This window comes from Callorhinus ursinus, unplaced genomic scaffold (genome assembly GCF_003265705.2).
Source record: "Callorhinus ursinus isolate GAN/ISIS: 27379988/994484 unplaced genomic scaffold, GSC_fseal_2.0 scaffold18, whole genome shotgun sequence".
NCBI lineage: Eukaryota > Metazoa > Chordata > Mammalia > Carnivora > Otariidae > Callorhinus > Callorhinus ursinus.
This window is the reverse complement of record NW_027397080.1, coordinates 3,085,007-3,102,492: the sequence shown is the minus strand read 5'-3', so window position 1 is coordinate 3,102,492 and position 17,486 is coordinate 3,085,007. Positions and strand designations below refer to the sequence as shown.

The following is a 17,486-nucleotide window of genomic DNA, read 5'->3' as shown; positions in this document are numbered from 1 at the left end:
AGCACAGGGAGAGGGAGAGGGAGAGGGAGAGGGACTCGGGAGAAGGCACGCACAGAGCAAATGGGGCTCTTGAGCAAACTGAGGCTCTTCTGTGCGGCCAGAAGGATATTCACTGGGGCTAGGATGCAGCAACATTCAAACGACAGGGTTTTCAACCTAAAAATGCCCTAGAATCAAATACCTCACGTGTTACCTACAAGATGGGCCGCAGGTTACAGGTGAGGAAATCAAAACCCAGAAGGGTGAAATCGTTGGCCCAGGCTCATCTCGGCAAGGCCAAGCAAGATTGCCGCCAGTGGCGTCCACGTTCCAGCCCTGGGTCAGGTGGTGAGGTGACAGGAGTATGAAGAGTCTCAACCAGAAGTAGAGGGAGCTGACAACTCCCAAGCTAAGCTCCCCTAAGCTGCTGGCTGGCTATAGTCCAGCTGCTGGGAGGGAAATGGAAGCAGAAGCCGCAGCCAAGGGAGAGCGTGGCACTTGAGCCAGCAAGGAACAGGGTGTTTGCTCAGCTGCCCACGGGGCAGGGGGACGGCCTCTTGCTGGCAAACCTGGAGCCAGAAGTCTTGCTGTTTTGTGCAGGGCTCTGCCTCTCAATGATAAATGTTGTGGCTAGACTGGCCCTTGGGGTTCTGATTATGATTCCAAGACGTTCTGCAGCAACCACCATCAGGAAACTTCGAAAGAAAGGTTTATTACTTAGGGGACCTGGAAATTACACCTGGGCCCCACAGGGAGGTCAGGGTAGGGGGGAGGAAGAGAGGGAGGGAGGGAGAGAAAGCAATCTCACAGGCCTGGGGTTCTGCCCTACTGGGGTCAAGTGTGAGGGCCTCTGGTCTCTGGGCTCACTATTTAAAATTTAAGAGTGGGAATTTAAAGGGTAGGAAGGGGGAGAGTGCCTCAACCGGTCAGTTACTGAAATCAACCAAGATCTCTGCAACAGAGAAGCCTCGGTGGCGGGCAATGTGTTTTTTGAGATAGTCCTCTTTGAAGCAGAGGTCAGGCATTTGCATTACAAAAAGAAAAGTCACTGTCAGGGCTCAGCGACACCAGTTCACCGCTCCATTTTTCTCTGGTGTTCCTACAACCAGCTCTTGGGTGGCATCGACTGGGTGGCTGCTACATAGGAGACCCCGCTTCTGCTTTGCCTATCCTGACTCCATGGGGAGCTTCTCACCCCACTGGGGAACCTCCCCCTTCACAACCTCCCTCTTCACTGGCCTACAGCCTGTTGACCGCCCCCCCCCCAAGTGACAGAGTGAGCCTGGCAGTCACCTCCTCCTGCAGGACCCCACTGGTCACCCAAGTGGCTAGGCATTTGGCATACGGACTCTACTCTCATTCTTATGGTTGCAGTCCATTATTAAGCTCTAGGGACTCATTCATTTATGGTGGGACAGCTGGTGGTCTGGGAGACTGCCCTGTCTCTGGGCCTTCGGACATCCATTGGCTCCCTTGCCCTTCGTCTAGAGTCTTAGCATCAGCTACGGCCAGACAGTGTGAGCTGCCTAGCGGAGCCTCCTCTGCCATCCTGTTCTCCGACGCTGAAGACCCTGCCCACAGGAGATGTAGCATTAGCATCTACATTTCCCCCCTGCTTTTTACACAAAGCATGACCAGCCGTTACCAAGCGGCTGCTCCTAGGAAGTGCTTACGGGGCCCTGGTGGGCCTGGGAATATCCGCGTGTCCAGGGAGGACTCCCTTGCAATCACTGCTCTGGATTCGGAGTGAGAGGTTAGAGAGAAGGATGTCAGGCCCAGGAGTGGGGTCCATTCTTCCTGAGCTCTGTTGGGATAAGCTCCCCTAGACCATTGGAGGTTCAAGGGCCTGCTTATGCTTTGAGCTGAGCTGGACGGGAGAGCGGATTTGCGAGGAGGTAACCCTGCTGTGTGCCAGGCAGCGGGAAGAACTAACATTCCCCATCACCTACGATGACCAACCATGCACGAGAATTGGTATTTATTGGTCATCTAGTGTGTGTCCCATGGTGGGATTTGGCAGGGGTGGCAGGTGTAGACTAGGACTCACCTAGCACCTCCTCTGTGGACCGATGCAGTAAATATATTAAAATTAGGACTATGAGAGTCTAGTTCTGAGCAGAAGAACTATGGATGCCTTTCTTTGGCTACAAGTAACAAAACCCAACTCTAGCCAGTTTAAGCCAAAAGGGGAAGTTTATCATCTGGCGGGGCCAGGGGTGGGGGTGGGGGTGGGGGGGTGGTCTCGGGAATCTCAGGGCAGAGACAGAACCAGGCCTCAAGAGAAACTTGAACCAGCGCCTGGCTGAAACCACCCCTCCCTCTCTTGTCCCGCGTCTCTCTGCAGACCAGTTTCCATGCCCAGCTCAGCTGGCAGAAGGTGCCTCAGCATCTCATTAGTCCCTGCTCCAAAGCTGAAATGGAATCTCTAGTCCGATTTGGAAATGCCAAAAGAGAAGTATTTTTGGCCTCACTTGAGTCTGGGGCTCACCCCTAGCCATACCCAGGGAGATGGGTCACAGGACGTGATCCTGGTTGCCGGGGTTCATCCCTGGGGTGAAGGCGGTCATTGTGAGCAGGGCAGACACTGCCAAAGATGTCTCTCTGAGGGAATTGTCACTCACAGAGCACAGGGGGCGGGCGCGGGGCGTGGGGGTGTGAGGGGCGGTGGCTAGAGCTGCAAACCTCTTTATGCCTCTTGCCCTCCAGGCTGCCCTTCAGGAAGGCGGGGGGCAGCACCTCTTTTGCTCATCACTGTGTCTGCAGCACCTGGCACAGCACCTGGTGGGAACACAGAGAAAGGAAATGTAAATGTTTGCTGGAATTATCAAGAAATAATTATAGTATTTAATCACACACACACAACACTATTTAGACTAAGTGCTGTTGTCCCTATTTTACAAATGGAGGGCCTAAAACACATAGAGTTTAAGCAATTTTTCTCTGGTTACACAGCTGGATCTGGGGTTTGACACTTCAAGATCAATCTAGCTCCCAAACCAGCCGGCTTTCCACCATTCATTCAACATGCATTCACCCCGCACCTATTTTACACCAAGCCTGTTTTAGGAGCTGGGGAGACACCACGAATCAGACTCAAATCCCTTCCGTCATGAAGCTTACATTTTAGGAGAGTAGAGAGACAATATTCCAGACAGATAAGAAAAATATATAGCATGCTGAGCCGTGATAATTGCTACAGAGAAGCATAAGAGAATAAGGGAATAAAATAGGGCAGGGGGACAGGAAGTATGGGGAAGGTTGTGATTTTAGGGGTGGCCAGGAAGGCCTTCTCGCTGAGAAGGTGATGTTTGAGCACACACCTGACAGAAGGTGCAAGAGGGAGTCATGTGGAAGAAAAGCATTCCAGGCAGAGGGAACGGCCCATGCAAAGGCTCTGAGCAAGAGCAAGCCAGGGAGGGTAACTGCGATGAAATCGGAGAGGGCCTTAGACCTCCAGGAGGACTTTGGCTGTTTGCAGAAGGTAGGCCACTGGAGGCACGTAGCACGGCAGTGACGGGACCGGCTCTGCATTAGGACAGGGTCATCCCAGCTACCAGGGTGACAGTAGGCTGTGGCCCGGTGGGAATGCGGCAGAAGCAGGGAGACTGAGCCACGGGGCCTCTCTTTTGAGAGGTGGACCTTTCAGAACTCCCACAGTCCAATGGCTGTCTAATGGACCAGTTAGAATCCACACTTTGCACTCTGTGCCCACTGCCACCTCCCACTCCTGGCTTTCACGGCTGCCCACCTGAGCTGCCCCCACAGCTTCTGCTTTGGGGACAGAGTTCAAAAAGCCCTGCAAGGAGCCTGCCTGTCCACTTGGACTCCAAAGTTATTTGATAAGACGCAGACCGAGACCAAGGACCCACGCAATCAATGTGTGAGCTGAGGAACCTTTTAGGCTGTGTTACCATCACCCAAAAAGGTCTTTTCAAACCACTCAGGGGAAAGGGAGAGAAAAATCTCATGAGTTCCGCTGCCCCAGCTCCATCCAGACCATGGGTCTGGCTGCGCTGACTTCTTGGGACCAGGAAGATAAATAATTGCTAGAAATCACGTCAGCCTGAGGAGTACACAGCCTGGAGCCCTGACCCTCCCTGCCCCCTCCCCCCACCCGCCCCAGGGCAGGGGTTACCTTCATAAAGTTGTGCAAAGTGGCACACCCACGTGGTCCTCCCTGAGATTCAGCCCGCCCCACAGCAGTCAGCTTGCCCTCACTTTTCCTTGAGGCGAAGAATCTAGATCTGCACTGATCAAGCAGGGAGCTGTGGGCAACACGTGGCAATTGAGCATTTGCAACAAAGCTAGTCTGAACTGAGATGCACAGAATAAAATAGCTTATTACTCATTTGTAATCATTCACTACCTGGAAATCATAATCATAAATCATAATCATCCACTAACATGAAAATATTTGGGGGTTAAATAAAAATTGTCGTATATTATTTTCACCTTTTTTAAACCTTTTTAACGTGGCTGCTAGAAGATTTTATTATTTGTTTAAAGATTTTATTTATTCATTGGACAGAGAGAGAGAGTACAAGCAAAGGCAGCTGCAGAGGGAGAGAAGCAGGCTACCCGCGAAGCAGGGAGCCCAAAGCGGGGCTCCATCTCAGGACCCTGGGATCATGGCCTGAGCCGAACAGGCAGACGCTTCACCGACTGAGCCCCCCAGGCACCCCCTACTAGAAGATTTTAAATCACATCTGTGGCTCACATTATAATGCTATTTGACAACACTGCTCTCAAGTTATGACTGGCTCCCCCATCCTCTCCACAGAACAAAGCTAAGAGAGGTCAAGCATGATTATTTTGTGAGCCGATAATGGGAAGAAAACTCCGACTTTGTTTTTCTTATCTATTTCACACATACCAGGAGAGAGAGGAAGAGGCATTGCAAGGGGCCAAATCCAGGAAATGGGTGAGAGCCTGCAACCACCTCCAAGCGGGCCCCATTCACCCACCCAAAGTGTGTGCGGTGGGTGCTGCCAGATTCCCCTGTTAGAAGCAGAGCGCTGGCCATGTCCCTGGTGCACTTCAGAATCCTCCAAGGGCACCTCAGAGGAGTCCAGACACCTTGCCATGGCATGCGAGTCCCTGCGCAACCTGCCAAACTTGTCCTTCCAGCCTTATCTCACATGCTTGCCTGCCCCTGTCTCTTCACACATTCATTCATTCGACAAATATTTACTGTTACTTCCCACGTGCCAGGCAAAGTGCCGGCTACTAAGGTCAGGTGGTTAGCAAAGCAGACACTAAGACCCCCCTGTCGTGGGGGGTGACAAGTAAGTGAATGGAGGCAATTACAGCACATGCTTAAGTAAGAGCAGCTGTGGGGCAAAGCACGGGGGCCGTGGGTGCACCAGAGGTACCTAAACCAACCTGGAAGTCCAAGAGGGCTTCCTGGAGGAGGTGACATCCCAGTTGAAGAATTTGAGTTGGCCAGACTGAGGCTCGATGGTGGTAAATACCCCGTGCAGGGGAACTCTGAGTTCAAAAACCAACCGGCAGGGCAAAGCAATGGACAGAGCATGCAGAACTGAAGGACATGCCATATGGCTGGAGGGCAGGGGCCAGGGGCAAATGACTGGCCTGGGGTAGATGGCAGGGGCTGTGCGAGCCCTGCAAAAGAGTGTGGCATATACCCTAAAGGGTTTATTCTGCAAGAGTTTTAAGCAAAGGAGCTCCTGTTTCACACCTGAAAAGCCTTTCCCCTCCTCTGGGTGAGCTCAAGTCCCACCTCCCCCAGCAGGAGCCGCGTCCAGGGGGCCAACCTCCTGTCAGGCCCTTGGGGCTTTAAAGGAGACAGAGCAAGGGGCTTATAGGGGCTCCAATCCAGGGATGAGGGTACTGGGCCTGGGTTTGGGGATCAGCTGGTGTTGGGATTTGGGGCTGAGGCAGGATTTGAGTTTGGGGCTGGGATTCGGGGGCTGAATTGAGTCAAGGTTGTGGTCTAGAGTCTAATTCCAGAATTTGGAGCCTGGGGTTGGGGTGAGGAGTTGGAGCTGAGGTTTCAAGCCAGATTTGGGGTTGGGATTTGAAGCTGGGGCTGGAATTGGATTTGGAAATGGGGCTGGGGGTGGGGGCTAAGATGTGTTGTAGGGGTTACAGTTGGAGCTAGGAAATCTAGTTAGGGTTTGAAAGTGCAGCTGGGGTTGGGGTTAGGCTTAGGCTGGCACTAAAACTAAGCTGGGCTTGGGGGGGGGGGATGGGTTAGGGTACAGGCTCTGGGGCAGATAGACAACGTTCCTCCTGCTGCCCAGATCTGAGAATTGTGTTTGAGCCCTAACAGCAGCAGACAGAAGCCCCTCCCTTCCCAGGAATGCCTCAGCCCGGCAGAAGGAGCTGTGCCACGTCAGCCAATTGGCTCAAGCCCTGCCTAGGAAACACCTGCTGATCCTCCTCCCTCCCCACGCACACCCCCAGGGCTTACCTGGACGCAGGTCAGGCAGGTGAAGCACCTCCCCGGAAATGGAGCTGGAGTGCCCCACCTGCCTGGCCCTGCCTGCTCAGATCGGATCCAGCACTTCCAGGCTTCTTGTGAGTGCCCCATGGTCCCCTGACCCCCCCCCACCGCCCCCACTTTCTCCTACTGGCTCGGCCTGAGAACCTCCACCCCACCCCCAGCCTGGCCCCACTGCCCCAGCACACCTGTGCAAGCGCTTTCGGACCAGTGAAGGCACCGTCCTGAGGAATACTGGGATTGACTCCAGGTCCCCTCCTAAGGCCCCCTCCCCCACCTCCCTTGGGGCACTCCTACCCTGTGTGCTAGGCTGCCCCTCCAGAGGGGCTGTGAAGGACAGACTCATCAGGGGTGTATCCCGTGGAGGGCCACGTTCATCATATTCCTGGAACGACCCAGGACCTGCATCCTATGTGTAAAGCAGGGATCCTATCCTGAATTGTAAGGGAGAACATTGTATTCTTTTATTTAAGAAAGCGTTCTTTAGGCATCTCTGCAGGCCCTGGAATTCCCATTGGAATTTTGAAGTGGAGATGTCAAAGGATTCGCCCCCATCCTTCAAGATAAATGTTATTGTCCTCACTTTTCCAATAGGGAGACTGAGGCTCTAAGAGGTGAACTCATCTGGGGCTTCTCTGACCCTCCCCTAAACCTCTCTTCTGACTCACCCGCACACCGGGCATTTATATGCATATGCACCTGCTGTAAGCTGGGTTTCCTTGAGGGCAGGGACCATGCTGCTTTATTTTGCCCCGTTTGAGTCACGTTGGCTGGCCTCTAGAGGAAGGTTAAATGTTAAACGAGTAACCACTGTCAGGTCCCTCGCCCAAGTCCCATGGCTGGTAAGGACAGGAGCTGGGGCTCAAGGACAGAGCCCTCCTCCCTTTGCTCCACTTCAGAGAAATCCTAGAGGAGGAGGCAGGAAGAGGGGCGTGGGTGGGGGTGAGGAGGCAGGAGGGGTGGGGATGGAAGCAGGGACTATGTGGAGAGAGGTTTACAGGTGGCCTCCCTGGGACGTGCACTTCACAAGGAAGTAGGGAACATGACAGGAGGAGGAGGTCTGGGCTAAGATGATGAGCTTGGGTTGGGACCTGTTGCATCAGAGATGACTAGGGAACATCAAGGCCACAATTGGCTTTGGGTCTGGAGCTTAGGAGGGAGATCCAGGTTTGGGGGAGAGATGGATTGGGGCACCAGCAGCTGTGGATAGGAAATCGGATGAGATGTTGGGGAAGGAGAGAGTTAGGGATTAGATCCTGACCCACAGAGAAGTAGCTGCAGTCCCAAGAGAGAAGGTTCAGGGTCAGGCTGCTGGTTCCAGAAGGGTTAAGTCATAAGCCCCCTCCCTCCCCGCAACCCTCCCCCCAGGAGCCAGCAGTGACAGCTGAGGCCATGTGAGTCTGATCCTGAATGAGGCTTTATCTCTGCTCTTGGTCCCACCATCCACTGTGGCACCAGCTCCTTCGGCCAGCCGGGATGGGACAGGCAACTGAGAGAGCCAGAGAGGTCAGGGGCTGGGCCAGGGGCTTCCCTGGAGGGTGGGGGAATGTGTTCTGTGGGGGAACTCTCCTGGGGCCATTGGAGAGGCATTCCAAGTGGCAGTGCTGGGGAGGGGGTCTGTTGGGGGACACTGGGGCGCATTCCCAGGGATCATCCCCCAGGCTCCCAGGAGAGACCATAAAGGGCGAGTGGGCTGGGGAGGTAACAAGTGTGATCCCCCCTGCAGGTGATGGTGACCATACACTGGACTGGGAGAGGAACGGGACTCTGGGCCGCTAGCTGCCAAGCAGGTGGTGGGGGGCTCTAGGCCATGACCCACACCCTCTAGCCCCAACACTGCACTCTGACCTCTACCCCGCCCGCCGTCATGTCTGAAGGAGAGGCTCCAGTCCCGCCGGCTGGGGGGCTGCCCCCAGACATGCTGGCAGAGCAGGTAGAGCTGTGGTGGTCCCAGCAGCCGCGGCGCTCCGTGCTCTGCTTCTCTGTGGCCGTGGTCCTGGTGGCGGGCTGTGGGGCGGGAGGCGTGGCACTGCTGTCCTCCACCAGCAGCCGCTCGGGCGAGTGGCGGCTGGCGACGGGTACTGTGCTCTGCCTGCTGGCCCTGCTGGTTCTGGTCAAGCAGCTGATGAGCTCGGCTGTGCAGGACATGAACTGCATACGCCAGCCCCAGCACGTGGCCCTGCTGCGCAGCGGCGGAGGAGCCGATGCCCTTGTGGTGCTGCTCAGTGGCCTGGTGGTGCTGGTCACCGGCCTGACCCTGGCTGGGCTGGCCGCCGCCCCTGCCCCGGCCCGGCCACTGGCCGCTATGCTGTCAGTGGGCATCGGCCTGGCTGCCTCGGGCTCACTTTTGCTGCTGGGCTTGCTGCTCTATCAGGTGGGCGTGCATGGACACCGTCCCCCTCGCCATGTGGCCGCCCCCTCCACCCACAGTGACCGCAGTGGCAACGGCAGCATCTTCAGCATCTCAGGCCGGCTGTCTGCCGGCCAGCGTCACGAGACCACATCCAGCATCGCCAGCCTCATCTGACCAAGTTTCCCTTTTCCGCCACCTGCCTCAGTGGCCACATAGCTGTGCCGGGGTGTGAGCGGGCGTGAATGGGTGTGTGCTTGCACGTACATGTGCAGAAGAGTGTGAGTATGTACGTCTCCCCAGGACTGTCCAACCCTCTGAGGGTTGTGTGACCTGTGCTGTGTGACTACGTGACCCCATGCCACAGGAAGGCGTTGGAGGTGTCTCCTCAGAACTGGGGGTCTGTGACCATGGAATGGTCAGTCTACCTGTCCCTCTCTGGAGTCCCTGAAGATTCTTGGCCCCTATTCCCAACACCCCTCAAATGCCACCCTGCCTTGTGACACCTATCAGGGATTTCCCAGGAGTGACTGTTACCTGCCTAGCCTGGAGACAATCCCGGTGGCTCTTCACTGAGGAGAGTAACTGGTGACAAAGTGGAATGAGCACGGGCTCCACGATGTGCCAGGACTGGACTGGAACCCCTCCCCCCATCTTCCACTCACCAGCTGGGGACCTGGGGCAAGTGACTTGACCTCTCTGAGCCTCAGTTTCTGGAGAGTCACGGGCGTGGTTGTGGAAATTGACCGTGAGGGCCACATGCCATCGTGCATGGAAGGACCGGGCACGTGGCAGGTGTGCAATAAAAGTGGTGGCTGCTGTCATTGTGATTGTCTGTCCCTCGCCATCTCACCTAGAGACCTTCCCTCCCGCTCCCCTTGCCCACCCCCAACAACTACCCTTCTCCCGGGAACACTGTGCCTCTCTCAAGCTGACAAAAGGTGCCGTGTCCCCAGTCAGGCCTGTAGTTTCTCCTCATAGGTACTGCGGAGGCGAGCTGGGGTGAGCGGATGCTTCCCTTCAGGAAGATGGTAGGTTTCTGGTCCCGGGGGTCGGGGGTGGGGCGGGGTGTAGAGAGGAGTGTGGCCCAAGTACTTCACGTTTGCCTCTGCACTGGTTCAAGATAAAGCCTGAAGCACTGGGGTTTTATCAGCTGGTTTCTCTGGAGGCTGCAGCTCCCTACCCGACCTCTAGGACCAGAATATCTTGACCCCTGTAGTTGCTGCACCAGCCCGTCTTCCTCTGCACCCCACCCCCGCCCGCCCCCCCAGGCATGGGAGGGTTGTGTGAACCGCCCCTGGGCTGTAAGAGTCACTTCCTGCTTGGGGTCAGCCCTGGAAGGGATCGCCCTTCTGCAGTGCAGAACTTCCTGGGTGGCAACCATCACCTCCCAACGTTAGTTTCATCACTCCTGCTTCTCAAGGTCAGATGCGGCCGCAGCCCCGCCAGGGCCCCAAGAGAGGCAGGGACGCCAGACGGGCCTCCAGGGGGTGCTAAGCATAGAGCTACATGTGCTCTGATGGGAGAAAATTGCTTTCAGGGGCCAAGATCTAGGGGCCCTCCTGGAGAAAACACAGCGCTGATGGATGAGGGAAGGGCGTTGCCAGCCGAGGAGGAAGCCAGGTGAGCGGAAACAGGGGGCCATGTCCGGGAGCCCCAGGACAGCAGAACCTTTCCCCAGGAACTATGGCATCTCAGACCCCACGTATTCAACATCCCATCCCCCTCGTCTCACGTGGGGGCTGTGGCCTTCACCCAGCACCCAGGTGAGAAAGCTCGGCATGGTCCCAGACAGCACCCTCGCTCCCTCCTTATCCGGTGTCCAGTGACCACATCACCACCTGTGGACTCCCCCACACATGTGCGTGGGGTGCTCAGCTCTCCAGGCTCACTCCCAGCACCCTCCCCATCTCTGCCTGATTTGTGCAGCATCCCCTCGGGTTCCCTGCTTTTGCTCTTTTCTTCTTCAGTTGACCTCCCAACCCCAACACACACACTTGCGCCACAGTGACTATTAGGGGAGGTGATGGGGTTGGGGGAATGTGACCGCCAGTTGACCCATGAGCTAGACCCCTTCTCCTGTCCTTGAAATGTGTGTCCCGCTTGCCTCTCCAGCTCCTAGAAGCTGCTCCAAGGATACAGCCTTGAGACAGTGGTGTCGTGATGAGACTATCTGGATGGTACGAGAGACTGAACCCAGTGAAGGCCTCTGTATAAACTCTTAAGGTCTGACAGGCAGGTGCAGCGATCTTGTCTTGTAGCCACCCAGGAAAAGCCTCATAAGTAAGTTCCCTTGCCCGTTACACCTGCCAGCCACCGATCTGGAGTGGCCTGTCTCCGTCTCTGGTCTCTTCCTGCCCTCCACATACGAGGGCCAGTTTCAGACTATACCTGGGAGGCTCCAGGTGGCAACCCAGTGCTGTCCTAAAACGGACTTACGTTCGGGTCCTTCCCTGACCCCCCACGGCACGCAGACTAATGTGCAGGCTCCCTGACATGATTGGCCTCCCTCACACTACAAAGCAGCCCATGAGCCAGCCCCACAGAACTGCTGTGACCTCCCCATGTTCTCTCACTTCTCCCGGCCTTTGTGTCTCTCTCCCCCTTGCCTTCATACCCTTCAAGACCCAGTTCTCTAGGCATCTTCCCCGACCCTGTCCCCCTAAACTAACGAGTTGCTCATCTTCTAATGCTGGGCCCCCCAACTGTAAACACCAGTCTGCAGTTCTTTCCCTGTGTGCCTGTCTCCTGAATCGGGATTGGGGTGTTGCTCATCTGCATATCCTTTGTTCCCAAGGTGGGCCTGACACATGGTAGGTGCTTTACTAGATGAATGACTCACTCAGCTTGGTCGGATGGCAATAGGTATGCGAGGATCAGGGAGAGACCTACCCAGAACGGGATGGGTCGGGAACTTGGACCACTGTCCACTGTTGGCCCAGAACCTTTCTGCCCCCAAATTCTCACTCTCCCAGGGCTCCCATTCTCAACAACTCCAGGGCCATCAGAGGACCATAGACTGCCTCTCCATCCTGTAATATGGGGAGAAACCCTGTTTCTTTTCAGCTGAGACGGGGTTAGACTCTTTCATGATATTTCTTTTAAAAAACTAAAGGACGGGCGCCTGGGTGGCTCAGATGGTTGGGCAACTGCCTTCGGCTCAGGTCCTGATCCCGGAGTCCTGGGATCGAGTCCCGCATCGGGCTCCCTGCTCAGCGGGGAGTCTGCTTCTCCCTCTGACCCTCTTCCCTCTCATGCTCTCTATCTCTCATTCTCGCTCTCTCAAATAAATAAATAAAATCTTAAAAAAAAAAAATCTGCTTCTAAAAAAAAAAATAAATAAAGGAAGGGTGCCTGGCTGGCTCAGTTGGTGGACCCTGGAACTCTTGATCTTGGGGTCGTGAGTTTGAGCCCTATGTTGAGCCTAGAGATTACTTTTAAAAACCCAAACGAGGGGCAGAAGGTTTGTTTGAGAAAAACAAACAAATAAAATGCTACAACAAAAACAAAAAAACTAAAGGAAAATAGAAACACAGGCCTAGAGAAAGGGGAGGGGATGAGGCATATCGCACAAATGTCCGAATAAGCAGCCGCCGCAGACAAGGCCCGTGTTGAGCTCTCCTGGGAAGGATGCCAGATGAAGAATATGGCCCTTACCCCCAAGGGCCGTTCCAAAGGGCAGTGGAAAGCTCCACACGCAGCTCTAACGTGGGTCTGGGCAGGAGCTGGGTAGAGGCACAGGCAGGGCAGAAACGCTTCTGCACTCACTAAAGCTGACTTCCCACAACCTCCCACCTCCAGCTTGTTTGCTCAGAGCATCTCGGTCCACGCTGCAACCAGACGTCCACTGGACCCTCCTGTCTCCCCTCCCCCTCCTGTCTCCGTCTTCCTTCTGGTTCAAGATCCCATGGTGCATCATTTCAGCCACTCCTTGACAGAGTCCTCAACTCCTTAGCCTCCCTCTCCCCGTGCTTTGGTCCCACTGCCCCAGCAAATTCCCCTCCTTGGATGAATCCACCCGTCTGCCTCACAGGGAGCGGTTATTAGAGAAATCCGCGCGGCCAGGCCGCCTGGTGTCACCATGAATTCCTCATCACCCATCTCAACTGGGCTGCCATTCTACTCATCAGTTCCACTGTGCTTCCCTGGTCAGCTCCTGCTTCCACAGTGGCTGCACCCAAGTTATCTCCAGGGCTTTCACCCCCAGCAACACCCCCCCAGGCTTGGCCTCCCTGTCCCAAGAACATGAGTCATGTAGCGGAAGCCTTCACCTTGCTCCTACCAAATAGCTCCATCTTTACCCCCCGTCTGTGGACCGGCCTTGTCGGCCCAGCTGAGGAATTTGGACTTTGTCCTCAGGACAATGAGAAGCATAGAAAGCTTTTAAGGAGGAAAGTACTCTGGCCAGAATAGGATTTGGGACCAGCTGGCTGCAGTGCAGAGCCAGGAATTGGCTTTAGGAGTAAACGAATCCGAAGACACGTCCAATCGGTCCCAGAAGGGCCATTTCCGCTGGCCCCTGAGGGATGAGAAGCAGATGGCCAAGCTAGAGAGATGGAGAAGAAAGACTATCCCAGAAAGAAGGAAGAGCAGATGGAGGCTCCAGAGATGAGAGAACTTGGCTCCTTCAAGGAAACAGAGGGTTTGTGTGGCCGGAACTGGAGCATTCACTGGCAAGAGGCAAGGGGTGCAGCCAGGGAGGAGCCCTGGGCCAGTCCCAGGCTTCAGAGCCTCCATAGTAGGTGGCACCATTTCTTAAGGTGAAGAGGAAGCCGGTGAAGGATTTTCAGCAGGGGAATGGCCTGGTCCGAATTGTGTTTTAGGACACTCATTCTGCCTGCAGCATAGAGAATTAACTGGGAAGGGCAAAAATAGGGAGAGAGGAATCCTTTGGTCGATGAAAGCCATCTCCAGATGCGGAATGATGGCCACCCAGACAAAGGGGTGGCTGTCGGGACAGAGCCAAACACAACAGAGCTGATGGACGTTCGGAGGGTGGGACCAATCTGTCTTGGTGACTGAGGAGTTTTTAAGCTGGGAGAGATGTGATGGGTTGATAGAATGTTGATAGAACACGAGGGTTAAGACAGAAGGCAGAGAAGAGGCTGTTCTTAAAGTCCCCAAGTGGAGAGGCAGGGAGCGCGGCTCCAGGGCACGCACCGGAGGCCTTGGGCTTAGGATGCCACTGTGATAGGAGAAAAGAAAGAATGCAGACCAGGGTAGTTTGGAGCAGGAAGTGGAGGGAGGCCCTGGCCAACAGCTCTTCTCCCTGTGACGCAGAGGCCGTTTTAAAGAGCTGCTATGGGGGAGAGGTGAATCTAGCCAAGGAAACAGCAAGGTTGCCGGAAGCCTGGAGAGCCCCTGGGAGGCTGGAGACCAGGCATTAACAGAGGCTTTTCTCAACAGTGTACAGAGGCCAAGATGCAGGCCTGGGGGACAATGGGGCAGGTAAGGGGAGGATGTCAGCAAAAGGTTGACCTAATGGATCCTGAAATCTAAGCGGGTATTGGGTAAAAAGCAAAGCTAAGCAGGGGCTGATGGAGAGACAGTGGAGGTCCCCATCAGGCAGCAGGGGAGGTAGAGAGAGGCACTTGCCACAGGTTCCTCCTGGGCTCAATAGTCACATTCCAGGTTCTCAGCCATGTCACCTGGACAGATACTGGAAGAACATGTTCCAGAAACTTATGATCAGTTCCAATCCGGGTGGTTCTTACGTTTTATCCAGTTACATCCCACATGAGACCTCAGGCCTTCTGGGGACACTCAGTTGTCTAGAGGAGCTTCCTCCAGTCCTCAGGGGACCAACACATGCCCCCTCCCACTCAGCTTTCTGCACGCCGATGGGGGATGCCTTCTCCACTGTTGCCCAGGACCTGTGAGGCTCCTCTGGGCATAGCCATGGAAGTCAGCCCCAGGGACTGGCTTGGGGCATACCACTTCTACCCTCACAGCCTGCCCTTCCAAACCTGGAGCTTGCGCCCTGAAACTTCTCAGCTCCCATTCACTAGGGGGACGGGGGTGCCAATCTTGGGCAGGATGGGAGCAAGTCCAAATACCAAGAGGTTCCTTCTCTAGATCTGTTTCATTGGTACTCTAGGGTGAGATCACAGCATTGCTGCTGAGTGAAGCAGGCAAGTTGCAGTTAACTTGTTTGTGCCTCAACTTCTCAGTCTATAAAATGGGGGTGCCTGCCCAGCAGGGCAGTTGATCTTACTGTTATTATATTCTACACTATCAGAGATTCTAATTCAAGTCCTTTGCTATCCTCACCGGATTTTCTTTTCTTTCTTTTTTTCCCTTAAGATTTTATTTATGGGGCGCCTGGGTGGCTCACTCGGTTAAGCATCTGCCTTTGGCTCAGGTCATGATCCCAGGGTCTTGCAATCAAGCCCCACCTCGGGCTCCCTGCTCAGCAGTGAGTCTGTTTCTCCCTCTCCCTCTGCCACTCCCCCTGCTTATGCACGCTCTCTCTCTCTCTCAAATAAAATATTTTTTAAAAAAAGATTTTATTTATTTATTTACTAATATGTGTGTGTGTGCACGGCGGGGGGGGGGGGGAGGGGGAGGAGCAGAGGGGGAGAGAGGGTGGGAGGGGAAAGAATGTTAAGGAAGCTCCACACTGAGCATAGAGTCTGCGGTGGGGCTCAATCTCACAACCCTGAGAGCATGACCTGGGCCAAAATCACGAGTTGGAGGCCCAAACAACTGAGCCACCCAGGTGCCCCGGATCTTCTGACCTGAGTCCTGGGAAACAGACACATTCAAATCTCCAGCCCAGAGTGAATGAGGAGGAAGGAAGCTTGGCAAGCTTCCCCCCCCCCCCCCCCCCCCCCCGTCAAGATGAAGACTGCCCCTGCTGCTGCAGGGAGCTAGCCTGAGGGTACCCATAGGGGTATGGCTAACACTTGCTATACTCTACAGTCTAGGGTACAGAGGGCTGGGGGCAGGGGCAGGCTGGGGCCAGGGCCTGAAGCCAGAGGAGGGAGGACAGAGAGAGGTCTGACTGAGTCCCAGGCCTCCCACAATTCTAACATCGCTGGGCCTTTGAACCTGTGGACCCAAATCACACTCCCTCTTTGTGCATGGGGCCGAGCGTGCAGAGCACGGTGGAAACCCCTCCTCAGAGGAATCCAGGAAAGCCTCTCAGGACAGGGTCCAAGGTTCCTACCACCTTAGAGGCCTGCTCAGCCAGGCGTAACACCCACAACAGGTTCTGGGAGGAAGCTCTCACTGCTGCCCCTTGCTGGGTGCTGGGCTCAGGAAAAACAAGCCCTTACCTTCCCTGGATCCCTCAGGGGTTCTGACTCAGGTCCTGAAGAATATGTGACCATGGGGACAGCTGAGCTGCTCTCTGGCCCAGAACTCAGGCAGGACAGCCCCTCTAGGTAGGCACTGAGGGCGCATAAGGGCAGGGAACAGGCCCCACTGCGTTCCCAGTGACTCTTCCCTTGCTCAGGATGTGCCCTCAGCCCCTTAGTTCTGCTACTCAAGGTCCTTCTCAAGGTCTTGGTCTGGGGCAGCCTATGCCGCTGTCCCAGACACAGGGACTTTCCAGGCCTGCAAGGGTCAGACTGTCTCTGGACTCGGGAACAATGGCCAGAGTTGGGGACATGTGCGCTGGACTCCCCTGTCACGTCCTCTTCTGCTGACAAGCCCTTAGATGTCAGTGTTCCCCTAGTTAGTCCTCTGTACCTCCTCCACTCCACCCAGGCCCCCTGATCTTATTCACTCCTGGGTCTCAGGGACCCCACTGCAGACTAGTCCCAAACCCACACCTGCAGGCCGGACTTCTCCCAGGTGAATCCAGCTGTCCCCGGGCACCTCCCCCTGGAAATCACGCATCAAGCATTGAATCCTTGTTCCCTCAAAGCCGGCTCCTCCCCAGGTTGCCCAGCCACCCAACCAGAAACCAGGGCGACTTTGTTGCCTCCTTCCTACTCCCCACACCTGGCAGCAGCAAGCCTGCCAACCCTTCCTTCCCTGCGTCTCTGGCATCTCTTTCTTCCCCGCCATACCTGAGGCAGATCTTGTCACCTCCCTCTGGGTCTCTCCCTTCCAACCCACTGGCACAGCATCCAGAATGACTTTTCTATCATGATTCCATCATTCCTTGGCCAAAAAAGTCCACAGATGAGACTCAGCTGCTCTCATATTGAAATGCAAGCTATCTTGGCACCAAAGCCCTAGATGATCTGGTCCACCCTTCAGCTTCACCTCTGCCTAGGGCACCCCTCGACCCTACACTACATCCCTCCTTGACCTGCCTTTTTCTCAAGCTCCTCCCTATATCAGTCCTGCCCTCACCCTCCTTCTGTGCTGGCTCTTTCCTCAAAGGCTAGCACTGCATCCAGTGGGCATATGCAGGGTGGTCACCTGATTCATGATGACTTCCCCTTGTCTGGGAATGACCTGGAACAAATAGGCAGGCTCCCAAAATCACATTTGCACTACAGGAGCCTGCCACCATTCATAGCTGGTTGGACTATTGGCGGATACTTGACCCAAACTGGGTTGATGACATTCTGTCACCTGAGTACTTGAAACTTGGAATCAAGAACTCGGGGGTCCCAGGCACGGAGTCTCATTAATGCCCACAAGTGACACAAGAGTATGTTCCTGTCCTCAGGCTGCTGGAGCCACCTGCTTCCTGCCCTCCTGAGTCAGCTGTCCCTTTAATTCTCTTCCCATTGCTTT

The 17,486-nt window shown here is 55.2% G+C and overlaps 1 protein-coding gene across 4 annotated transcripts; it reads left to right on the top strand.

Moving 5' to 3' along the window:
- Positions 1-6,389: 6,389 nt before the first annotated feature.
- TMEM125 (transmembrane protein 125) lies at positions 6,390-9,609 on the top strand. 4 transcript variants are annotated; one of them, XM_073903593.1, is made up of 3 exons: positions 6,390-6,519; positions 7,811-7,948; positions 8,169-9,609. In XM_073903593.1, exon 3 carries the CDS (start codon positions 8,310-8,312, stop codon positions 8,967-8,969), a length of 660 nt encoding a protein of 219 aa, XP_073759694.1. In that variant the 5' UTR covers positions 6,390-6,519; positions 7,811-7,948; positions 8,169-8,309; the 3' UTR covers positions 8,970-9,609. The 4 variants fall into 4 exon arrangements, with proteins under 4 accessions (XP_073759694.1, XP_073759696.1, XP_073759695.1 ...); XM_073903595.1 differs by lacking the exon at positions 6,390-6,519 and adding an exon at positions 7,135-7,146; XM_073903594.1 differs by lacking the exon at positions 6,390-6,519 and adding an exon at positions 7,221-7,284.
- Positions 9,610-17,486: the final 7,877 nt, after the last annotated feature.